General features: G+C 39.6%; 1 protein-coding gene across 1 annotated transcript in view; it reads right to left on the bottom strand.

Moving 5' to 3' along the window:
• The window catches only part of LOC103905074 (neuron navigator 2-like), a gene marked incomplete at its 3' end in the record, with an annotated part of 198,257 nt that overhangs the window by 107,851 nt on the left and 63,780 nt on the right, over positions 1-26,626 (bottom strand). Inside the window, exons 2-3 of the mRNA XM_019473925.1 lie at positions 10,374-10,491; positions 3,355-3,407 (exon numbers count right to left, since the gene is read on the bottom strand). Coding sequence (XP_019329470.1) covers positions 3,355-3,407; positions 10,374-10,491 — 171 coding nt within the window. The remainder of the gene's footprint in view (positions 1-3,354; positions 3,408-10,373; positions 10,492-26,626) is intronic.

Consider the following 26,626-nt stretch of genomic DNA (forward strand, 5'->3'; position numbering starts at 1 on the left):
TAAGAATCATCTACACCACCTAGAAGGGAATGGACCAAACAGCACCTCCCATATACCCCAGGTTCTGCAGGATGCCAAATGTTGAACTCTAATATCATCCCCAAAATGGGAGGGAGGGAGGGAGGAAGGAAGGAAGGGCGGAAGGAAGGGATCCTGTTTTTTATAGCCAAACAATATTAGCAGAGATAGCCCTACTCGGGTTTATTGACCTCAGTCTTTTTTTCAGGAGTGTGTAGGAGAGGAAACTGGTCTTGTTTTACTCTCCTTTGCCCTGTTCTCAAGAACCATGCCAATATTTTCTTGTGCTTCATTCTGAAAACCTAAATACAGTTGTGGTGACGGTCTCCAAATCTTCTTGGTCCCAGAGCCTACGCTCCATACTACTGCATCCTCTATTAACCACAGAATTTTCTGCATGCCAGCTGGAACTAATCATCATGATTACAGGCTTTTGTTTAGAGGAATATCTACAGTACAAAACCATAGAGGTTTGGGAAAAAAAACAAACCCTGAAATGGGTCTTATGCAGAGGACAAGATACAGAATAGTCTGTAATAGATTATATAAAAGCCAGCCAACTCTTATCTGGAGCTAAGGAAGACAGGGATACTCCCCACAGCAGAGAAACCCAGACAAGATGACGAGGGGGGACAGGTTCTCACCTAAGTGATTTTTCATGGAGCCAGTGGGGGTCCTTGTCATGTCATTTCTGGCATTGGGACTAGGTTGATAAGCCCTGATGGTTCCAAATGGTTCTGCAGTACTAAACTTAATTTGACAAGGCTTATTAGCACCGGCTTTGAGCCTGACAGACCCAAGCTGTCTCTAATGCTCAATTTGGGCAAATTTGTATGATGCTCTCCAACACTGTAGCAATGGGAACAACAATGCAAAAAGACCTGATCTGGCTGTGTTGAGCGCTCTAAGGCTTGGTGGGCTTTAGTGGAAGCAAATACACTTGCTTTCGCACCCCCTTTAATGGGCTTGGAAGACACAGATTTGCTCCAGCTTTCTAAGCTGATACATCTGGCTGGACGTGAGCTGGCTCTTCACAATTCAGCTCACATGTGTCTCTGCTCATGGCATCGCGAGTCTACAAATGAGATAACTGCCACAGGGGGAAAGACGATGGTAGAAGGCTTCCCTCTAAACTCTGTTGTATTTCTATTTAATGAGCAAAGTTAAATCTTCATTTACGGTGCCTTTTTTTTTCCCCCAAATCTATTAATCTGTGATGCCCACCTTACAGATGCTACAATATAGATATGGACACCCGTAACTGAAAGATTTGTCTGAAAAAATAAGACTAGACATCACCTGGTTGAGTGTTTGAACTGACTGGATAGCCTTGCCTCTGCCACCTCTCTGAACCAGAAGTACCAGACACAAACACCAGTTCCCACACTCTGGAGAATGGTTGTAAGCTATATTAAGAGGGAAGTGCATTAAATGCAAAGGATGAAGACTGCCGTATCTTAAAAAAACCAAAAACAAAACCAAGAAAACCCCACTATAACATATGCATTTTTCCTAGAATGCAGGAGACCTGGAGAAGGGTTGTCTCCTTAAACACTGCAAGCAATTGTGTGAACACAACCTCTATGAAGCTACTTATGTTCTTGCGTTAGTATCTTTACTGTAAGATTATAAAGAGCTCTGTAAGCATGCACACTCAATAAAAGCAAGCCGTAAGCATTAATCCTCGTTTTTCTCATGTAAGCAAAACCACTGGGGATGCCTAGCTATGACTGATGCACGTCTCATGAGCGGGGGACAGTCTCTCACTCACTCCATCCTCTTGAATGAGCAACCGGAATAACATCAGAGCCTCAGAGGAAGCAGCGCAGAGCAAACACTCCTTTCCAGCACTCTTCACAATTCCTGACCCAGCACATGCCCTCTGCATGCCTCTGGTTATAACCAGACTTCTATAAGCAACCTACAGCATGCATCCGACTATCCACCAGAACAACGCTATTCCTTCATTGAGAATAATGACTTAAAGTGACTTTTAGCTACAACGTCCTGGAATTTGTTATAGACTCCAGTCCTGAATGAAATTCAGTTCTTACGATACGCTTGTGGAACATTAAATTATAGTAATTGTCAAAATTTCCTCAATTATTTATACTCTAGACAGCTGCTGTGGCTACAGTAAGAATAGCAACCAACCTCTTCAAAGCAGTAAAAAGTAGCAATGATAAATCTTTTAGATGGTTTTCTTTTTATGGAGTGCTTGCTCCGTGGGTTAAAGCAGGATTGCTATCTTCCAAGAAACAACAAAAAGCCAAAACAGAATAGCAGAACGCAGTGTGGTTTCTGACTTAAGATGGCAAGCTCTCATCAAATCTTTAATCTTTCCTTTAGCTACGTGAGTGGTTGTGCTCAAGTTGCAGTAGTGGAGGTAGGGGCAGTTGGGAACAGAGTCATAAAAATGAAAAACATTAAAATAGCTTCACACACACAACAGATATTCATGTATCCCAAAGTGAACATTTGCAATGCAAAGGGGAGATTTTAGAATTTATTGTAAAATGATTTTTTTCTCAAGATACAGAAGGAAATAACCTTCTTTAAAAGATCATAAATTTTAAACGCTCCTAGGATGCATTTTAAAAATCAGTTTCTTATTGTTTGCCTTTTCAGTACAGTTCTGCCTGTAACTTTAGCTTCCCCGATACTCATAGCAGATGTACTCTTAAGGTACTATATGCTTTTAATTTTACTACACTAATTCTTGGTTCTTCAGTTTTAAATATTATGTACAAGATACAGAACAAATTCTTTTACAAATTAGAACTTATCAGTCAAAACCAAGTTGCATACATAAAACATCTTGAAGTTTGCAATTTGAAATTTTTCTTTTACAAATTAGAACTTATCAGTCAAAACCAAGTTGCATACATAAAACATCTTGAAGTTTGCAATTTGAAATTTTTCATTTAGTGTGTTTTACTCATTTATTTTGTTTCTTTTCAAAGGATATAGGAACTTTTAATCCAACTTTAAAGTAAATATCTAATTCTGCTTTTGCAATACTACTGTCTATACAGAGGAACAAAATTTTATTTTTATACATTCCAGTTTAACTATGTGATATTTCAGAAATATAAAATACCAATGTAAGAATAATATTGATTGTAAGTATGTGATAAATGATAAGGCCTAATTCAACTACTGGGGAGTACGACAGGGCAAGAACTGTAATATTAATATTCTTCAGATTACACCTTTGCTCTCACTACTGAAAAACTAATTAAAAATTGGTAATTAAAGTCTCAGACATTGAAGTCATACGCTCTCACTCGATACTCAACCACGTACACACAAACAACAGACCACGTTACTACTTACCATTTGAGACCTATTTTTTGGGCAGCCATTGATGTCTTCAATCTTTTCATTTGCTGAAAAGCAAAAAAGAGGAGATAAAGCAAAAAAAAATACACCAAGGATGTTTATTCCAATTATTTCCAGAGCACTTGCTGCTAGCTAAATAAAGGGGTTTCAGATTGTAGTTGTCCAAGCAAAGTGAATGTGTGAAACACTGAGACCCATCAAAAAAAAGCAGCTGGAGTTTTCTAGTGGGTCATGCCTCCAGAGACAGCTGGGGGCAGAAAACAACTGGTCTGACAACATCTTGTGCAGTGACGGGTAACGCCGTTAAACTACAAAAAAGATTTAAACTCTGGAAACTGAATCACTGCTGGGTGGAAAAGTGAACACTACGTATGGATAGATGGCTGCATGTCAATTGATTTGCTTGTAGAGTGAATATATATTTTAAATCTAGATGGGAAATTTATGATCAATAACTCTAATATTTTTTTTTTCCTTAAAGCATAAACCACAAGACTACTTTTCAAGCTTCTTGTCCATGGCTTACATGCAACGCAACTTGCAGAAAAAGATATAGTTTCAATCTTTGAAGTCCCAAGTGAAAGAATTAAGTTGCTGAGGTGGTTAAACGTTTGCCTTAGAGTCTTAGTTTGCTCAGTTTCCCATTTCAGTCTTGGACCCTGAAATGACTCGTGTGCTAGACTGAAGAATCAGTTATAATCAAAGTTTGGTTTCCCACAGTTTTTTCACTGTAATGAAGGTAGGCGTTCACATCCCATGTGACAAAGCGAACAGATTTGCCTCCCATCGATTCTTATATTAAAAGCTGTATTTTCCACCAGTCCCATATTCTCAGGACATCAGTCAGACTCCATCTCATTTCATGTCTTTCTTCAGTTAGGAGTATCAAATTGGGCACAATATTCCAAGAGCAGTCATAACAATGACAAACAAAGAAGCAACATAACTTCACTCTTGCCTGGTATTCCCCTTTTTACACATCAAAGTGTCACAGTACACTTTTATGCCACAGTCATGCATTTAAGAATTGATGCTAATCTGAAAAAGATTGCAGCTAAATCCACTGTAGTGTTCCCCGGAGTGGTCTATCAGCCTCTACACACAAAGAGCATACACTTCTTTCAGGAATTCAATCTCAGATTTGGTCATACAGAAACAAAAATTATTTCTTTAAATCCCATTTACAATCTTGTGCATCCATCTTTTAATATTTACAATCTCTCAGTTTAGTATCATGCAATATCTTTATCAACAAAATTTATAACACTTTAAAAAACTGATAGCTATATTCCTATAAATTTGCACCATTCATAATTATTACTTGAAAGGAGACTAATGAACTTCTGAATGGGCTTTCTCTTGTCTGGGACATGTGTGTAGAGAGATACCTCTAATAACCCAGGTCATTTTGTTTATCTTCCTTAAAAAATAGTAGGTTTTTCCCTAGTCCTCTAGAACTTCCAAAATGTTACACGATGTATTTAAAACCAACATTAGCAAACCATAAAGCTTATTACCTGGCTCTTTTTAAGCTCTTGCACGCAAACTTCCCGGACTCATCTACTTGAAACTGCTTAAACTGTTAGTAACTTGTTTCCAAGATTCTGCTGCAATATAGCATTTGACTTTTTCTGAGGTTTTTTTTACTATGCAAACGTAGAACCAAAATATTTACTCAACATTTCTACACTTTGCGGGTATTCCTACAGGCTTGGACCACAAGCTTGGTTCTAGAGCTGTACGTTAAAGGTTAACCCCATAAACCCTATAAACTAACAAAGACACCGTTCTGTAACATGGGAAAACTAATGGCAAACGAAGATGTTAGCCACCTTAAATTTTTCTGTCAGGAGAAATTTACATCCAACACACCAACTCTTTGGGATGTTACCTCTTTATCCCCTTCCCTTTTTACACTGTGGTTATATTACCATTCTCACCTAGACATCATTTCTTTTGTCCTCGTACCTTTCTATCGGCTTGCAAGATGTCATCAGCTATCCTTGTACTCTTCTGATCAACTTCAACTGATTTGTAGCTTCTTTATTTCATTACTACCAGTTTCCTGCATTTTCTTGTGCTCTATTTTTTTTTTTTTTTAAAACAGTTGCTTTTACTTCCTCTCAAAAGCTACGTTAAACCAAGGCAGCTTTCCCTCCCACCTGTGAACCTGCAGCTTTTTTGTCCACCAGTTGATGATTCTTCATCAGTTCCCAATTACTCATCACTTCCTTTTATGCTGTTGGCTATCTCTAAATCACCTAAATCACAGGTGATTTAGGATGTAGATGACCAGAAATAATTGGTGGGAATCAGAAGAGTAACAAGAACTGGAGTTTCTGGTCCCTCAAGTGCTATTTCTGCTTACCCCTGGGCAATCACCTTTCCCTGGGCAGGTTTATGTTCTACCTTTTCACCTTCTAATCCACTCCCAACTCACCTACGGCTCTTGGTTACTCCTTTCACTAGATTAATGCAATTATCATCCCTTCCCTGCTGGTGCAAGTGCTACGGAAAGCAGGTGGAATAGAGAGCAACCAGAAAAGCTGGTGGTAGGGCAAACTGGCAGCTGGGCTGAACTTTAACTCATACCTCTCTATTGAACCCAGCAGGGCAAGACCTCAGAGATTCAACCTAGGCTGGGGAGATGCATCAAAGCGGCCCACAGGCATATTTGGCACTTTGCAGCAATCTAATTCACCAGGCAATTGTTTTGATGCTCCCATTCGTTGGCCGTAAGCTGGACCCTGTCTTTGACCCTTCCACCTAGCTCCAAGGAACAGTGCTTGCAGCAGGTACTAGGTAAGTTGCCTGTCTTGTGGAGATGACTGGAAAGAAAGAGAGAGCAGCAAATGAGATAACGTGGTGTGCCCATGGACAGCATGACGGTACAGTTCATAGCACAAGTCACTGAATGCTAGGGGATCTTGGAAATGTGTCCAATTTCACAGCTGCAGAAGCACAGCTTTCTGGCTGAGATAGAAACAGTACTGTGAGCTGCCTGTTTATTTGCCACGTAGGAATACTACATCCGTTAGCATCAACTGGAAGTCACAGGCAATCATAAAGGCTTTCAATTCTATCTCAGCCTTGAGCAAGACCTAAATTCACAACCACAAATGTGAAATGCAGAGGATTTTTCCCAAACTGACTGCAAGTCCAAAGAGCTTCCCCCCGTCACTGTGGTTTTTTTTCTTCACTGTGAATACAGTGAATTTGGTTCAAATGCTTTTAAATGTTTGCAAACTTTTCCCATTTACACACAGATTGAGGGGTGTACTAAGGCAGACAGAAGAAACCAGCTGTGCTCTCTAATGAAAGCAGCAATGAGTGACAGTGTGCTTTCATTAGCTGGATCCGAATCAAAGCTTGGAAAATGGTACCTAAAAGAATATTTGGGTTTATGTATTTTGACAGGAAGCGTATCATGAAACTGCAAGTCAAAATTCTATGAAAACATAAGTGAAAAGGAAGCTCTAGCATCAAAAGTTGCAAAGGATCCTTTAAATCTATCGGCCAGTCAGCTGTCAGTGTCCCATTTATATAGGTACAGGTACGCGTTCCTGGTGAAAAAGATCTTCAGCAAATGACATTCCATCGAGTGCGTGAAAAATTATAATCAGAGCAAATCAAAAGTGTTTCAATAAGCATTATACAGAAGAACATTGGCTATGTATGGATGGTTAAACCATCCATACAAAAAATAAGCCCATGCACTTCATAATAATGAATTAAGCCTTCTGTTACAACCTTAGCAGCTATTCTGCATTATTCAATACTTCAGGCATACCCTTGGACATTAGATTACTTTTTCGCCAACGTATGAATGAATATTGCTCAACTGAATTCCTACATTTGCGTAGGAATTGTCACCTGCAGCTTTTAACTGAACAGCCACCAAAATATTAGTAAAATGAACCTTTGTGTAACGTCCCACCCAAAGTAGGAGTTATCACTAGAGAGTACTGCTAGGCTTGATCCCAAGATTCTGGTTTGAAATATAATTCTGTAACCTTCCCCTGCAAATGTAATAGTACAATTTTCATGACAGCAGACAAAAGCTATACTGAGAAAAGTCACAGTATGAATTTGAACTGGAGCAGTTAAATGGAGTAATCGCAAATGACTTTTAAAATTAGAGCAAAGATCTATTCTGTTTAAGTCAGTACGACTAATTTCAGTCAGAACACAAGTTACCCAGAATATTTAGATATACCTGTAAGTTAGGCTATCTTGGCATATGCAAAGCATCTACACTAAACAATGTGCCCATCACCTCCTATAATGGTGTACTGACTGCCCGGCACAACACTGATGTGCACATTTTACTTCTTACTGAAACTACTTTTATTTAGCTGAGTAAGTGTTTAACACTAACGCAATGTCTGCATCCCTATTTAAAAAGCCACAGCTTTTGTATCTGATCTGACTTTGGTTGTATCCGATCAATGAAAATATTCCACAAAATATCGTAGGCATCAGTAGGAAAAGTCCTATCGGACTGGGTTAAAGTTTAATTTTAGCATCGATTCTATTCATCTTGAAAATCGAAGGTTCTCGCAGGGAATCAACTGACAATTTGATATATTACCAATTTCAGAGCATGCACAGACCCAGTACATCTGCATTCATGAATTTAAATATAGCTACTACGTTTATATGCCATTACTGAGGCATATATTACTTATGTATTCTTTTACAGACTCATAAATTTTGAGCTGAAATAAACCAGAATGCTATGAATGCATTTTAATTGACTTGCAAATAGAAAAAACTGTCATCATATAACGCTTCTGTATTATCATTAGCAGTTTTGAAGTCTGAAGATTATATCCTCTAAAGTCAAATGCGGCGATGTTTGGTTTCATGTCTTTTTAGATTTGCCCCTTGTTTGGATGCTAAGGTAAAAGAACTACCTAGTTCTTACTAGCTTTAAAATTTTCTTTTCCTAAATATACAGCTATTTCACTTAAAAAAGGTAAGCAGAAAGGATTGCGATCACTGTCTCTGTATAATCATTAACTCTTATGGAGTCTTCATTAAAAAAAAAAAAGTACATTTACTCTTTTTCCAGTTTTGGATATTAAGTGGTATTTCAAGATTCAACATCTGTGATGTAAATCTCAGATGGTGAACATGAGAAAAATTGCATCTTTAATAATTAAACCTGAACCAATTTTGATGACTTTGAACAATCTCCAGATACTCTAAGCACAGGACAAAAAGGAGGAAGGATCTTCATTGCTGCTTGTACACATAGCACCCCGTAACATAAAAAAGAAAAACCTCTCCCACACTGCATATAGAAGCTTTCTTAGTATGCAGTCTTGTTTGTTAGGAAAAAAGCTTGTATTTTGCAGGCTACAGTTAAAGCTGCTTCTTGGTGTGAAAGTTATCACCATCTTTGTGACAATGAGATGCAGCGTGCCTAAGGCCATACACAGCAGATACAAATGACTTTTTCCTCACTGCTAATTTGGAGGATTAAACTGAGAATGTTTAAATATGAACTTTCTTTCACATTCTCTGAAAATTAAATCCTTCACCTTGTACTTTAACTTTTGAAAGCTTGCAGACCTAATCTTAAATATTAGCCAAAAGGCAGCTCTAAGAATGGCTAAAAAAAAAAATACAAAGGTGAATCAAAGCGAAATACAGTAAGCAATATTATTTCTGCGTATTTTAGAGGGAGTAATTTAATTTCATAAGAGTTTTCAGAAGTCAATACTCAAACGACTACATTTAAATATTTGGTACAACCAGGTACTCTTACACACGTGTTCTCACGCAGAAGTTTTCTACAGCAGCGTTAATGCAGGGTAGCTAGGTATGTATGAAAGGAATCAACACCTAACTGTTCCCGGGTTTCCAAATTTTTTTCCCTGTTAAACACACATAAGGAAATAGATATAGGATGAAGTGTTGTTCATAGCGAATACCTGTTGATACACAATCAATTCATGGCCTGTTTTTATACATCTGTAGCTGCATGGTGGGTCTGGAAAATGCTACTGAGGTAGTGTTGCTCTACAACACAGAGGCAAAATCTTTTTTGATGTATTCCAGTGCAGCTCTAGTGGAGTCTCACAATTTCATTCGAGAACAGGGCTTGCAGATTTGTACCTTAAATCAAGGAACTAGTTCGTTTACAGCTTCTAAACACATATAAATATGCATGCACTGATGTCTTGTTACTTCACTGCTGTCATCTTGATTTGCATCTCAAATCTGTCAGTTTGCTTCTAACAATAGTTGTCCTAATTCCCATTAGCAGGCTTTCCGATTCCATCAGTCTCCATCGGCCCATGCATGTGTTTTGTGGCATCCCAAGTACCAGACGGATGCGCCTCTGAAGGAACTAATGAAGGATCCAGGCCCAAGGGAAGAGGGACAATATGTAGCTTTACATGGGGCCAATGGAGAAAATTGTTTGGAACGTTCATTATCTATGAATATTAGTGCAAACTGAGGGAATTAAAGGCTTTGTAGGACCGAGCCTATATTTGAGATTTGCCCTAATGAGAAATGATTTTCCTGATTTGAAAACTCATTATGAAAGATTTCTTTTTCTGCCACATAAAAATTATACCCCTTCTCCTTTCCTAGCTGCATATATGGATTTTTCATATCCAGCTGAAAGCAGGAGGTTCAAGGCAGCAGGCCAGTATCACTGTGAATTATGTTCAGACCAATCCCCAAAAGGTATCAGAAACAGAGATAGCTAACAGCATCCTAGCAGAAAAAAATCCCGCATCAGTTGACTTTTTTACCATTCAGCTGTGTGGAGTGATATTGCTGTGTCAGGAGATCTTATCAGCAACATCAAATATTTTTCCACTCTGCTTTAAGACAAGGCTTTATCGAATTAATTAGCAAAGTCTCTGAAGGACAATTATCTACATAATTCCATGCAGTTTGATGGCTTTCCCCCTCTGTGTTTATGCAGAAGATAAAGACAGTGAATTTCTGAGTGAGTTGGTGGAAACCTGGTAGAAAAAGAGAAAGTCGCTCACCTACAACCTGGATTATTTCAGCTAATAAGACTCCATCAGTCACATCTTGCTGTAGATCCTTTATCAATCTCTTGTGACCAGATTTTGCTAGATAGTGATTAGCCCAATCCGTATAAATCTGTTAGGAGAAAGATAAACAAAAAGAAATTGTTAGTTGTAACATCAACCTTAAAAACAAGAGTTCTTTGTTTCTCTCAGTATCCGAGAGGCCGATTTAAGATGACTGCTTTTTTGCTCTTCGAAACAAGTCAACAACATTAAAATTCAAGGCATTGTGCAGATCAAGTATTCAGCTTACTATAGTATGGCTTTTCCTATTCAGAAATATAACATCAAAGCTCGCAGAAGATGACAGTAAACTCCTGAACATGTTACAGCTTGAATGGATCATCAGTCAACTAAATGTTCTACGGCAGTAACAAGCCTGTAGAAGCGATTTCAATTTCCACCCAAGTATTTTTTTGCATTTTCCCTCTGACGTTCCTTCTCTATATCTGTTATTGAGAAATCTGAAAGATTCTTTTCCAAGAACCACTTCTGGTAGATACTAGCCATACCGCAATTTCATTCTGAGGAAACTCCTTTGTTATATTACCCAACAAGCCTTTAAAGGTCTCTTAAAAATCCACCAATTCTAGTAAATTCCATCCCACAGATTAAATAGGCCTATTAAATCGATTTTAATCTCTCATGCAAACTTCTGTTGCGATTTATTTTAAAACGTATTATCTGAAAACTAAGCAAACAAGGCAGTCAAAATCTCTCTTTTATTTGCACTAAGCACTGCTCACCACATGCTAGCACAACTTATCCAAGATCACCAGAAAACTTATAAAATCTTTTCATGCTAGGTTATCAAAAAGAAGGAGAAATACTTGATTAGGAATTTCTGCTTATGAATTAAATAATGCTTCTTGTTCTTCAGACAGGACAAAATTTAAGGGAAGCCTTTTTTAGATCATCTATTTATAGTCCAAAGAAATAAAGTAAAAACAACTAAATATCAGGATTTTCACCTTTTAAATACCCAGACAAATATTAAGGTTCACCCCTACTCTCAAGAGTGTCTAGCATATTAGAAATACATTCATCCCAATTCAGTCTATTAGCAAGCAGGAGTAGATCCAATGTGCTTTCCAGAGCACCACCCATGACGATCCTCCACAGTCCCTATAAACCACCATGTACTGGGGTGGGGTTTTTTGGTTTTTTTAAATTAAACCACTATCCTGGTGACAAATGCCTCGCACAAGTGGGTGAATCACTGACCGGGAGGGAAATGTCTGCACAACAGTATTCGGTCCCCAGAAACCCAGGGAAAGCTCTCCCTGTGCATTGCCCAGAACTGCTGTTTTCCTTCACACCTACGGATAGAAAGAAAAGAGGACAAGGAGAGGGGTCCTAGCCCTCAGGGCTGAGATCGCTGGGCTTTGAAGATTCCTATCCCCAGCCTTAAGGAAGCAGATGTAAATGATGGCCACTAAAATCGGATTCTGTCTGCTAGCAAAACATTGTTGAAACAAAACATGGGTTTAAAGCCATTCCCCCTCCACCACCCTGCTCCTGAGCTACGCAACCCCCGTATCATCGTATATCAACGCAGATCCTTTAAATTACTGACTAATATCACCAAGCATAGCCATGGCTACTAATTTCAGAAGCATCTTCAGCATCGCATTGAAAATGCAAGGCGTACGTCCTTCTCTTTCACGGGAGTGAAAAGCCAACTCCCAAGTCTAAGAGTCAAGTATTTGCCACATGGGACGGAGGAACCTGGAAATAATACAAGGATTGTAATTTCACGCTCCTCTTGCACTTGCCGATTCAATGTTAATATGATAAAATGAAGAACAGATATTTTGACTGGAGTTATTTTGGTTATAAAGTCTTCACTTGTATCTTTTTTAAACCTGTAAAACACTACTGGTAGCAGCAATGAACAAATCACTCAAAATCTGAAACATATGTCCCTGTTTTCCACCATTTATCCTCTACTTCCATCTTCAGAGCAGCGGGATGTGCATTTCCTATGCCAGCAGCGTCATGGAATTGAACAGAATAACACGCTGGAACACCTCCACGAAAAAAACATGAGCTGAAAAACATCTCAATGAAAAACATCTCAATGAAATAAACGCTGAGTACACATGAGTGATTTCCCTAGCCGACCGAAAAAAGAAAAGGGAAAAATAACCCCACGCTTTGCACGGACCAGACATTGTGTTCCTTAGCTCCTTTTACAAGAAAACATTTTCCATAACAGGAAGATATTTTGAAAGATCCAACGACTTCAAGGAACTAGGATTGACTTCACCTGTTTTTCTGCCACACGGTTCTAGCTTGCTTATTTACAAGTAAAGACATATCAGGAAACAGGTTGAAAACTACTTACTTCACAAGCGCGAGGGTCCACACGCACCCCTACACCATTACTGCGATTTAGCTGACAAGCAACCTACCAAACACAATAACCAAGTTTCTTTTAATGGGAGGGCTGTGATGAGCGTCCCAGTTTATCACAGAAGAACTTTCAGCAAATATAAGATTATACTTTGATGCATCAGTTCCAGCCTGGCTCATTTCCATGACGCAGATCATAATGCAATCTAACAAATGCTTGGATCAGCCCTAGAGTTAAGACAACACAGAACAGAGGATAGGCAGAGCAGACCCCTCCTGGCAGAGCCTGAAATTACAGCATCAGCAAGACCTTGAGGGCTAGTTAGGATTGATTTTTAAGTCAAATAAGTGTGAGAATGCATGGCTGACATTGCAAAACTACTATTTTGTAGCTGTTTCCTACTGCACTAATTCCTGCTGCATCCAGGAACACTAGACCTTATATTCATACCCTGTAAATAAACAGAACTGCATCAAGGAAATCCCTAACTCCCATAACAAATCCCCCCGGTAAAGGAGACAACTCGAAATACCCCCAAACACCTGCTGTCTGATTCGCTGTCTCCAATAACACATAAAGAAACTCCCTCTGTTGGCAAATTATTCTTGTAACTCCTGCTTTGTGTGCTGAAGTCAACATCTGTGTTTGGCATCCAAATCGCAAGCAGAGCTTTTATGCCCATGATAACATATTCCATTAAATGTATCAATAATGCATACCAGTATGGAGAAAATATCTGTTTCTGGGGTATTTAAGGACATGGAATATTATTTCATTCAAATAGTTGATTAGGAAAGCAGGAAATTACAGATATCCTTATAATAAATCTGTGCTTCTCTTTTAAAAACTTTATTACGCCACATTATTTTGCAATATGCATAACGTGCAAATTTTTTTTTTTTAACTGACTGGGCCATATATTTATAAGCTATGAAGCATTCTTATGGCTGCGGTATTACCCAAGCGTATCGTAGTTGCTCTTTATGGTCACTGCTCATTTTTATGGCATATATTAAGCTAATTATGGAAACTTTCCAGGATGTTTTCAAAACCTGTTTGTTGCAAGTCTTTGTAATGTATTACACAAATACGATTCCTAACGTTTCTTTTCCTTTTCCATACAAACAAGTGAAAAAATATAAGGGTACAATGGTTGCTATTTCTAGACACATGAAAAACGTTTCAAAGCGCATAGTGTTTTCAAATGTTCAAAAACAGGCAAATAATTGGGAAAACAATAATAAAAGAACTAGGAAAACACTGCTGAGAAACTTTCCATTCATATATGCCTATCTCTGCACGGGAATTTTGAGTGTGCCTCAGGTATTTTCAGCAAGCAGGTTACAAAGTCACGTGTTTGAATATTCACATGAAAATAAGTTGAACAGTCACCTAATTAAAAAGCACAAAATCCTGCGATATGAAATATTTCACCCACTACAACCAGATACTGCCTTATTACATATACCAGTAGGGGCTTTTAAAACTTTTCATTCATTTCACACAGTATGAAAATCATTGGAGGCAGCTTCATTATTTTAGTTAACAAAATCAAGTGAACACCACGATTTGGGCATTATCACCACAAGCAGGTCTTCGTGCCTGAGACCAGTCAGTTTAATGTTTAACTTGGGTCTAAGTTCTGGCTTTTGTTAAAGGTGGACTCAGCTGTTTGGTAGCTTTTTTGCTCTGTAGTCTATGATCTTAGGAATCCAATTATCTGGGAACAAATTAAAAACAGATGTGAAAGATTTTTTTCTTCTCTCTTTTCCCCCCCCTCAATCCATCAGGTTTGGATTAAGAGCGTTACAGGTAAAGACTGATTCCATCAGGTTTGGATTAAGGGCATTACAGGTAAATATTGATTTTGGAAATATTCAGTACAGTATGAGTCATAGCTAAAACACCATTGCACAAAGTAGCGAGGTTTTGAGGAAAAACCCCCAAATTCCACAGTTTTTGAAAGTTGTCTGTAAAGAAAAAGGCCTGAAGATCAGTAAGTCTTCAATCAGCAAGAACACTGCATTTTGAGAAATTCAGTGGGGTTCCTCCCCCCTCCCCTTTCCTTAGCGTTACACCTGCTTGTTTAAAGCACGTTTCAGATAAGCAGAGAAACCTTGCTTCCCAGCTAGACTTCTGCGCTTTCTTGTCACTTGGCATCTCGAGCAACATTTCTGACCATACTAAGAGACCACATCTGTCACACCCAGAGCACACCTCAGACCACCTGCACCATATTTGACTACTGAATCAGCAGAAAAGGTGCCTTCCGCAGAATGGGTTGTTTCTTCAAGACTACGCAGCTGCCGCTAAGCGCCTGGGGAACATACTGACCAGTAAAAAGCAAAAACCCTGCAGCTTCTGTCCACTTAAAAGTAATTCATACAGTCTTTTTAACCTTGCAAAAATCAACCAAAAAGCCAAATAAACTAGAGCTTGCCTAGCTAGCCCTAACAGTCTGAAGCTGGCATCTCAAACCACAGTATTCCTTTCTACAGGTACCATTTTGGAGGCAATAGGCTGATACCTGGGTGCTCAGACATGCTGATGGGCAGGTTCTTCTTGATCTGCTGGCAGACAGGGCCAAACGCAGCATCTGTAGGACCATATTCCTCTGTTCCCATAGTCAGTCAAACCCAGGAAACAGAGCGTGAATAAAGTCATGAGAGCAATGAATCCAGGAAGACCCTTTAGAGATCATAAAGGAGACCCAGCATATCCATGGAGCTGCAATTAGATTAAGGTGCCAGGTATTATCATGTGCTCCAGGCTCTCCTTTAAATGGAATTCAGTCCCAAATGGGAACCAAGAACTACCCAATGTTTTTTGCCTCCCCATTGGTATTCTGCAATACACTCATTATGAAAAGGAAAGGGTTCCCACAAAACCATTTGAAAAGAATTTCCCTCTTCGCAAGCAAGTAGAAAATATGCCTGAACCTCTTCCTTGTTACTCATTGCCATAAAAGAAATCTTATGATAATAAATGCCCAAGTACATTTTCAAACCTTTCTTTCCCTCCCTCACCATGTCAGTTCCTAACTAATCGGACTCTACTTGTTTTCTTCTAATAATTATCGTGAATCAGGCTCTCGTGAATTTGGTAACGACTGAAGAGTATCTTTTTGACATCATGTAGCATAATTAGAGCAGAGCAAGGCTTTTTTCGTGATCAAATAGCAGGGTTAGTCATGCTGATTAACTCCACCAGAACACCCATTACAATGCAATGCCTATGTTGCTGCTGACCAAATCACACTGCCTACTGAAGTTCACAGGGAAAAAAAAACCCTGAAACCTAAAAATAGACACAACATATTGAAATGATCCTAACGCCTGCAGTTGTTACAATGCTATGGGGGGAGGAAAGCTCATCAGATACTCATTGCTGCCCAGTGTAATGGGGTTTACACATGCAGAGTCCTGAAAGCACAATTTTTGACTGGTAACATTAATTGCAGTCTCATGCTGATCCGTGCTACACCCCAACACAATGACCTTATTAATAGATATCACGCTGCAAAGCCCAGAGGTAAATAGCTAAAGCCAAAGGTTTAGCTGAAAAACTCATCCCTCAGAAGCATCTCTGGCTCCAAGGGAGCACAGTAAGGATAACAGCGATTTTGAAAGTGCATAGAGATTATGGCCCTGACAATAATACGGCTAATACTTTGCTGAGTTACTGGCAAAAGGACAACTAAGCAGCACGTGGTTTAAAAAAAAAAAAAAAAAAAAAAAAGTTCAACAGCATTTGTCACAGACCTTTTTTCAGAGATTTCTTACAATTCGTGGCCTTACTTGCCCCCACGCGCTTCTTAAATCCCGTAGGAAGCCTGTATCTGTGCATCTGTACCATGACACAAATCCCACTAAAAGGACAGTACTGGCTCTTCTAGAATGAGTAAAGCTTTGTGCTGCTATCCAAAAGACTGTTTGGGTTTTTTTTCCTAATGTCAGCTCTTGCAAGAGAAAAAACGAGGCTTAAAAAGCAGGGCACATCTCTCTGTGTTAAATAATAGGTATTAATGGGCTGTGAGGAAAGAGTCCTGTCTGCTCCTTTTCTTTAAGAATACAGCTAAAGGTACGTAGAGAGGAGAATATGAAGCAAAAATACACTGTCCTCAGGGATGCCCACGAGTCCCCAGTGATCCCCTGCTCAGAGGGAGAGCAGGGTAGGCAGTGAATGGTTAAGCCGGCGCGGACACGTCAGCCTTAGGTTACATCCGTCTCCCCTCCGCTCAGAGATACTGGAAGCACCTTGAAAGTGAGGATGGGAGCCTGGGGACTTGTTTACTCCATCCTGCCAGCACTTCGGCACCAGTACTAGCAAAAAGGGAGGAAACCACTAGAAACTCCAAGTCTGAGGTGATGATGGGCCGGATTGCAGGTAGACTCCTGATAGGCAAGTGAGACGGTAAAATGACTTTCCTGAAAGGAATCCATACATTTGCAATCCCCTAAAAATAGTTGTCACAATAATTAGCTACTCATTAGCATCTAATATGATGCCAGTAAAATACCATCAATTATCTCAAGCGCTGGAACTTTCCAGTTATCATCAACTATTGGGAATGCAGCTGTAACCAACTGAGGTTTTGGTTCCCCCTTCTCTGGGGAGACAGAGAAAACGATGCTTTTTTAATTATTTATTAAGTGCAACTAAACTAAATGATTTAGTCTACTCACATGTGCGTGTTGGAATAGCTTTAAATTATTAGTCAGTTGCTGGGAGGTATTCTGCTGAATATTACATTTTACTGGACACTTACGTACATTAACTACCCCTTGGAAGTGAAGTAGAGAAATGGGTAATTTAAACAAATACCACCGGGACTATTTATTTCTCTCTCTTTAAAGCCTTATTCCCGACTGGGGAGAGCTATTCTCATGCATATGACTACTATTCAAAAGCAATGGGCTGACTCACAGCACATACAGCCAAGCATGTGTGTAAATTTTAGCATGCTTGCGAACCTTTCCAGGAATAGAGCCATAGATTGTCCGCACTTCAGGGCAGGCACTGCTGCCTCTGAGTTTGTGTAAAGCAAATCTTTGGCGGATGCTAAACAAATAATACACTTCAAATTGCCTAGCTGGCACCTTTCTTACTCTTACTCTACTGAATATTTCACTATATTTAATATAGAAGAGGAGAAAAGAGGCATTTTCTTTTTTCCCCCGAATTGCAGTTTCTGAACCCCGTTACTGACCGGCGCTGCCTATACAGAGGGGTAAATGTTTCATACCAAAGCAACATTTTCCTACGCACCAGCTAGAAGGTGAAGCAAGGCCAGCAATTGTGCTGGTATCCGGCAAGCTCTGCTCTCAATGCTCCCATTATACACGTTTGCCATATACAAATCCCCTCCAAGCTGGAGCCACAAACTAAGCCAAGCAGGTGGCCGCTCTCTTATTCCCCCTTGCAAAACATTTTAAGTCCTGAATAGAAATGAGATTACATTCACACCTGCATCAATTTCTTTGCATATCCAAAAGCGAAATAGAGTTTAGTTTGCTAGGCCGATCAGCAAAACCCATTCCAAGTCATATTTGGCCACGGTGAATCAACTGATTTGATCTCACACCAACAGAATATAATCGACCTCAGAGAACAAGAGAAGCAAATGTACTATTTGGGTTTTTTTCAGTGTTTTCTAAAAAGTTACCTAAAGCGCACACCAAATTATTTTCAAATATCACAGTTCTCATACATGAAATAAACCCATTTACATCTACTATCACACATGAATAGCAACAGAAAAGGGCTTATCTGAAAAGGTGATACATTTCTACTCCGAAGAGAAACCACAGAAAATCTTAAGAAGCTGCAAGCTGCAGAAGAAAGGAAAAAGAAAAAAAAAAAAAATCACTTCTGAGGCTGACGTTAGTTCAACAGCGCCGCTGCCGTTAACAAGGAGCCGAGAGCCGCTTACTGTTTTATAGTGGTCACAGGAAAATTTACTTCTCCCACGAGCAGGGACCTGAAAGGTCATACTACTTATTGGCATATTTAACATGAACGTATACTGCTCGAGCCCAGCTTGCTCTGCCTTCTCAAGGCATCTACAGTTAAATGATGATATATACGCTGGCACGTGAAGCTTGAACAGTTAATTTTAGCTGAAGTCACGCATGCACAGTGCTCAGATTTCTTACACTGTCACATTTTACAACTCCCACTCCTCGTGCAGCTCTTCGCTTACCCCCCCACTGCTCCCTTCTCTTACTACTGTCTCTAGCACAGAGTTTCAATGTTTGATATCAATTTCAAACAGGATCAATATATTTTTATACACGCTCTTAAATAATGAAGCTATTCGCAGCAAGCATAAAGTTTGGCAGGTCTTTTTTGTTAGATGCTGTAGGCATTAAGAGACAATTACTAAAAAAAGTCATTGTGGTTTTTTGTTTTTTGTTTTGTTGTTGTTGTTTTGGTTTTTTACACAATCAGAAGACTTTCTACCCACCGAAGAGACAACCCCCTTCATCTAAATGCTCCCCATGTCTGTGGAAATTTATGCTGTGAACGGAAATCCAAAATTTTGCATGCCGCCCCTATACTTGTAACAGGCCAAACAAAAATCCAGATATATCCTTTTTCAAAATTTGGAGCATTCTCAATATTGATCAAACGTCTGAAGGGTGTATCTATCACAAATGCAAGCTAAAAAGTATAAGGCTGAATTAGACCTCAAGTGGGCACCTGCACAACCTATTTTCCTGAGCAAGGCCTGGTACAGACAAGCAAGGGCTGCCTGTCCTCCGGCAGGACCCCACCGCATGCAAGTCACCCCACATCCCATGGTCTGACCACGTCGCTGGCATTCCTTAAAAATACAGAGAATTGGCCCTTGTAAGCTGCTTTGCTTGATTTTTTTGTATACTAAAAAAATAACGTTGCCAATGTCGACAAGGTGAGAAGCGATGACTGCTTCACCTCCCCTCTTGCCAAGCTGAAGGATAGATGTCTGACATTTTAACTGTTTATTTTTCAAAAGGCACACTTCTGCCAGAAAAGAAAAAAAAAAAACCACCCTATATGGGTCTTTTAACTGCTCCATGAACCCAAAACCTATATGGGTCTTTTAACTGCTCCATGAAAAGCAAATAACTTGGTAGCCACACTGTCTCCACATCAGCTCTCCCCTCCAGCAAAGCCTACTCACCGCCAGCCGAGGTGTGTGTTTGTTTTGGGGAGGTGGGGGACCAACAGGGCTTTGATGGAGTTTGAAGAGAACATAATGTACCGTGACTATCAAAGACATGAAGTAGCTGCTTTACCTGCAAAGCACCAGGTGCTGTGCCTCTGATGTGCCCGGGAACACTCAACTGCACTATGAGCAACAGCTCTGCTAATGCAAAGGCAGGCACCGGACTGAGTGTGAGAGCGGGGAGCTTTGCACGTGTTCCCCCCCAAAACCCTGACCAGTGAGGAAGGAAGGGAGATCTAACTTCAGGCAGCTACAGTCTTAAATACAGCTTTCTGCTTTAAGCATCCAACGCTGCAACACTCAACGTGGTCAGTTCCTAAAACCCAATGTAATTTTAGCACGCTTGGCCTGTGACAGCAAATAAGTCTTCTGAACTTTTCTAATTAAGACAGACCCTTCTTTTATTTGGGAAAGGTGCAACAGCCCGTTCCAAACAGCTGCTACAATTTCATTGGCATTTTTCACCTGGGGTCACAAATCTGTATGGCTTCAGTATCATCTCCTCTGGGCAGACAGCCACGGCCACAGGCAGGATCAAAACAGACAAACTATCACTGCTGTGCTGGACTCTGAGAAAGAAAGGGTAAGGAAAATATTCCAAGAGATAATAACAATCTGAAGAGGGCTGGAAATGAAACCTGACGTGCCATGTAGCATCTTCAGCACAAACTCATTCCTCTACTCCATTTCTTCTTGATTGCTTAGAGGATTAATTCACCAAAACAACGTTCACAGTTATGAAGCAACTCCAAATGAAAGTAAAATTGGTCTCAAAGGCACATGACTCTAAACCATTTCAACTCCTAGCGATATGTGAAGATGAAAGTTACCCGATTCAAATAGCAAGGCCAGAAACATTACAAAGGCTTTTCTTAATTTTTAACAACAGCAATTTGATGTGGGGATTAGGGAATTACAGAAATTGGCCTTTGTCTTGCCCGAGAGACCAAATCCTAGCCCTCTTTTAGCCAAGAAGGACAAGACGGCATTCCCTTTTCGTTCTGCCTAGCGCTTGATTGAAAATATTGAGTCTTCAAAACCAGGGGCTGGGTAGGTTCAGTCCATACCAACACTCTGAAGTCACCAGCAAACTATCCTGAACAGGATGTCCAATGCCACTCAAAAAACAATGAATCATCTGCACCGCCTTTCTCACTCTGTAAAATGTAATTTAGTTCCGTGTCCAAGATTCTTCGTAAGAGGCAATGCTTCTGGAGTTGCCAAAAGTTGGCAAGAGGTAGTGCTCTCTAACACTCGGAAGGACATAAAGCAAGATGTAACCAAGACATGGATGAAAAATCAGTGCAACTGAGTTATGAAGGCCAACAACCTATTCATCGCTTATCTGCCAAGCAAGATGAATGCAAAATCTGGAGACGGAAGGAACAAAAGAGGGAGAAAGCAAGACCCAAAATTGAGGAAGCACTTAACCACACACTTGCTTCAAGCATGTACTCAGATCTCAATTACTTAGCACACATGTAACTCCTCTGAACAGGAATGCTGTACTGAAGTTGGTCGTTAGAGAATTACATATTAATTCCATTATTTCTAAAGATTATTGATGGTAAGAGGAAGAATGACAAGGGGCCAATTATCTTCCTAAAAAGTTTTTTGTATACTCTACCCATGCTTCTACTTCTAATGCTCTCCTGCTCTTGGGCACTGTCAGAAGTGGGACAGTTGGCTAGACAAATCTTAGGTGTGACCTACTTTTGAAAGACCTATTTTTATTTTAAGCTGCATTTTTAAGATAGTGAAAAATACTTTCTGACAGCTGAGCATTAATTTGTGTGGCAAAGACTCGATCCCTAAGATGCACAAAAAGACTAAGAATCTCAGAAGGGTTCAGCACCTCAATTAGAGCCAGATTATCACAAGAGCTCAACTTCCACGTAGACATCAAAATAAACAGACAAATTTTCAGACATGTTTTAAAAACCTAAAAACGCGCTAGATTTCCAGCATTTTAAAATCTGACCTTCACTTTTTGTTGAGGAAGAGGGAAAAAGGAATATATCCATGTCTATATTTGCACTGACAGACAGATGGGGACACACAGCCCACACAGGTGTCTGGCCCTAAATGTTTTGCTAATGAGATCTCGAGATAACATTCCTGCATTTGAAAAAACTAACAACTGTTTATCCATAGGTGGCAGCATTTCTGGTTTTGTTATGTCATTTACTATATTGCTACACATCCTAGAAATCAGGCTACAGCAAAAAGCTTTCTGCATACCCAGGGATCACCAGGGTTTTGCCATGTTTTACGCAAAAGAATAAGGTGGTCGTCTTGTTCCTGCTAAGCGGTTAGATATCATCCAAGTTGTTGGGTTTTTTTTCCCAAAACAAAAAAATAAAGTGCTGAATTAATTTCCACAAACATAGCAAACCTAACCTAATCATCTCGCAGTTGGCCATCTGTTTCACAGATACGAATCTAACTGAATCTTCTGTTGACTGATAACTTTCTAAATTAAATTGCCTACGCTGACCCTGCTTTCAGCTTAGTTCCTCCTGCTTCCATTTAAAGGGTTTGGCGTGTTTTCCATATAGTGATCTATATGCCAATTATATACTTAGAAGACAATTGGTTAGGGTTAAAGCTGCACATTTGGCACCAGATCAAAGTCAAACGTGCAGAGAAGGGCAGTGTCCCCGTCTATGATGCAGACTAAGGAATATATAGGAAAAAGAAGTCCTAGAGTACAGCGGTTCTAGTGAAAACTCGTTAGTTCGCCTTTCTCCACTATAGTCTATGTCACAAAAACAGACACCTTTTCAGTCAAATGTATTGGTATATTTATGAAGAATTTAAGAAATACCCCTCCTAACAGGAAACAGCTAGCCTCTGTAAGTAATTAGAGTTTACGGCTATATAAAAGGATGAGTAATTTTATCCCTAAAGGCCATTTTACAGACATGCTGGCCAAGACTCCAGTTACCAATTCACTGTCTTTGGGATGAACAATGACCCTCTGCATGATACGAGGAAAATTCTGCTTCTTCATTCCCTGCTGACCTCATACATTGACTGGGGAAAGAGGGAGGGGGGAGGCATACGTTCATCAAAGACAGCACAGCCAGCGTGGGCGCTGCTGGAGGCAGGGTCCTGGACTCAGCAGACCATCGGCCCGATCTGCTGCGGCAAATCCTACGCTCCTAATTAGAGAGGTTCACTAAAGTGACACCAGCCTATGCTTTCATTGATCTGGCGATTAAAATCAATGCTGTAGGGTTTTACTAAAATTTCTGATACTGAACCTCTGACATAGCCTTCTACAAAAGGGGGGGGGGGGGGTAAAACAATATATTCTATGTGATCAGGGAATGAAAGTACAGGCACAATTCCCACAAGCATAGGAGGTTCAGGCATCTCCTCTTGAGAGCTTCCTTGCATAGCTAGCGGCCGCTTAAAGGCCTTCTGCACCTCCCTGAAAAAATCATTCAAGCAAAGGAAATAATTTTTGCACTGCTTCTGGAGCTTTGTTCAGAAATAGATAGAACAGTCCTTTAATAGTACTGTCACGAGGCAGATCAATTGTAGATTTCATCTATTTTCAGCCCAAAGGGTTTTAGCAATTCCCATTAAATATCTTTATGTTAAGTCTTAGACAGCATGACCTACCAGGCTAAGACTTTATTATTTTAGTTCCTTATGATCTCTGTTGATACATACCTTTTTAAAATGTGGATGGTTGAAATATTTCTATTATTATATGCCATACACATATACAATTATATGGCAGCAAGGAGCTTGATCAAAAGACCTGCAAGCTCTGGAAAATTCAGGAAGCACAACGCAACGACAGCAGGCTATCCTCGCAGGGGCCTCCACCGCTCAAATTCCTGTGTAATTTTATGCACACCTACATAGTCCCTTTCTCAGTTTGAGATCCTACATTTAGTTTCTCACGTTAAATCCTGCTTCTGCCTGAACACCTACACCTAGGAAAGTGTTACTCCAGCAAACTTACGTTCTTAAAATTAGCCGACTGACAGGTTTAATGAGAAGAAAAATAATATGGAATTTACAGGGAATAAACCCCTGTAACTAATCCATTGTGGTCATTTTACTGGGGTCCACAGATATTAAACATTTGACTTTTTTTTTTTCTTTTATTTTAAAAACTTTGTAAACTCTTACTTTTCCTTCAGACAAGACCATTCACTTTGATCCATGCTACAGATGTGGTCAAATGTTCACACAGGATGTAGGTGAAAGCCCATCTATGTATGAAACTGAGTATGGTTTAAAGTAACATCAGGTAAGAACACTGGCTTAGCTGCAGATAAAATCAGGGCAATTTACTGGTAATCATTCAGGAAGACAGAGCCTACCGGCATAGAAAGAAGGCTTATGGACATCAGCAAAATCAGTTATTTTTTTTGCCTAGAGCAAGGGTTGGAGCAATGCAGAACAAAAGCATGCTGCTAGTTTAGAAAAAAAAAAAAAAAAAGAAGAAGAAAAGGGTGTGTGCATACATACATCCTAAAATCTTAATTCAGAAAATAACCACAGAGATACCAATACTAGGAGAGGAAAAAAGAAGAGAGCTATCAGGACTGGTTGTCTGTTTTCCTGCTCAAACACGACTAATATTTATAGCATTACTTTCTCCAGTTCGTTGTCAACTACAATTCGATCTGCATATCTTAAAGCTTTAGAAATAGGCCAAAAGAAAGAAAAAAAGAAAGAGTTGCAATAGCTGTTGTAGCACAATGTTGAGATTTTAGGTTACAGGCCATTTTTTTCAAAAGGCAGGCTAAGAGCATTGTCTAAAACTTGGAATTGTAGCAAATGAATTAAACCACAGGCAGATGGTCGAGTTGTGAATGAAATCTAAAATTACCATTACCAAGAAAAAGGCGCTCGTTGTTTTGTTTTCTTTTTTAAAACAGTGGCAATTCTACCACAGAACTCCCTAGTAGGGTCGTTTCTAACACCTTTGGCAACACTTTTGTTCCAAGTTTTTTTTGTGCAATCTCTTATTAATCACAAGGATGCTATGGATTATCCATTTTTATCTCTCCAAGTAACTTCCCAGATATCTCTTGCAGGTTTTTTCCTGAGCCATCACTGTTGGATGCTTGAAGAGCAAGACTGCTTGGCATTAGACTTTCACTTGTGATCGTATTTACCACTATAACACGTACGGCAGCCTCAGCAAAATGACAAATACATTTCAAAGAATATAAGCCGGTGACACCCTGTGAGAATCAGAGGGATGGATTCAGGCAAGTGACAATTAGTGTGTGGTTCTGGGCCAGACTCGTTGCAGCTCAGACATGGACGTCATTTTAAGGACCTCATGGAGGCAAGTGACATTTAGAGGCATGCATTAAAGGAGCGCATGCTTGTCCCTATCAGAGCGATTCTCACACAAAGACCAATAAAGAAAGAAAAAAATCCCACTGAACTATATAAGAGCTGACAAAGGCAGCAGCTGCTGTGCTCCACAGGGCAAATTTATATTTAGAGAAGGAATTGGGAAAATGGATCCTTACAGAAATTAGTTTCAGTTCATCCACTCTGGCCCCAACGCTATCCAGGAGACCCAAAGATTCTAGAAGAAACCATAAGTAAATCAGAGCACAATCTCATTTTTAAAACGTGAGAAGCATCTAAATTCAACAGCATTCTCACCGATTTCTTTCATATAATGCCCTGAAAAATACATTGGCCAGACTTTTTGTTTTTAAAAGTTACATTATAAGGAATCTTCAAGCTTCAGACCACGGGGTTATCATGAAGCGACCATGAAAAAAAATCAGATTTCATTAAGAAAGTAACTCAAAACACATCAACGTCTTATCAGCTTTAGCAGTAATTCCATTTAAGATATAAAGCAGCAAATCAATATAGGTTTTATGTTAAGTGCTCTCAAAATTTCATGAAACCACCAACCTTTCAGCTTCGTGCCGTAACACCGGGAGCGGCTGAAGCGCAACTTCAAGCTCACTAGATGTTCTGGTACTCTGGTGAAACTGTCTTCTACAGGTTGACTAGGAAAATTAGCCTCTGTCATTCCGATTTAAAAGGTACACTAAATAGCTCATTTGCAGTGATGATGACCATGCCAGACACCACCCCCAAAGGACTATTTTTCTGCACTTAAAAAAATACATTCATGTTTAAGTCCATAGACAAATTCAGACTAGGCATGCAGATGTAGTTCTGAAGAGCACGCAGCAACAGCAGAAACTAACATTTCCCAATGCACGCTGTAAAGAATACTGATAAGCTGGTACAGCAGTGCCTACAAAAGGAACTGATCTCTCTACTACGGTGATATGGGCACTGTTCAGAAGTTCCTAGGGGTTTTGAAGGATGGATACATGTTTTGGCATAAGGCATAAGTCCTCCAACTTCATTTTATTAGTGCATAAGGCACAAATTTACTACCACTACAACACAGTTGACCTAAGAAATAATTATTGAATATGAACTATCTTAGGCAATAACTGGTAAGAATTGGGATTACTTTAAAATCAAGCAATGTTGAGATTATAGCCAGAAGATGAAAAAACCCACAAGTGTTATGTGGTATAAAACACGGCATGGAATAATGCTGATGCTTGGTACCCTAAATCAGATTTAACCCATCTCCATCAACTCATTAGCTAGTAAAGCCAAGCC

This window comes from Aptenodytes forsteri, unplaced genomic scaffold (assembly GCF_000699145.1).
Source record: "Aptenodytes forsteri isolate BGI_AS27 unplaced genomic scaffold, ASM69914v1 Scaffold252, whole genome shotgun sequence".
NCBI lineage: Eukaryota > Metazoa > Chordata > Aves > Sphenisciformes > Spheniscidae > Aptenodytes > Aptenodytes forsteri.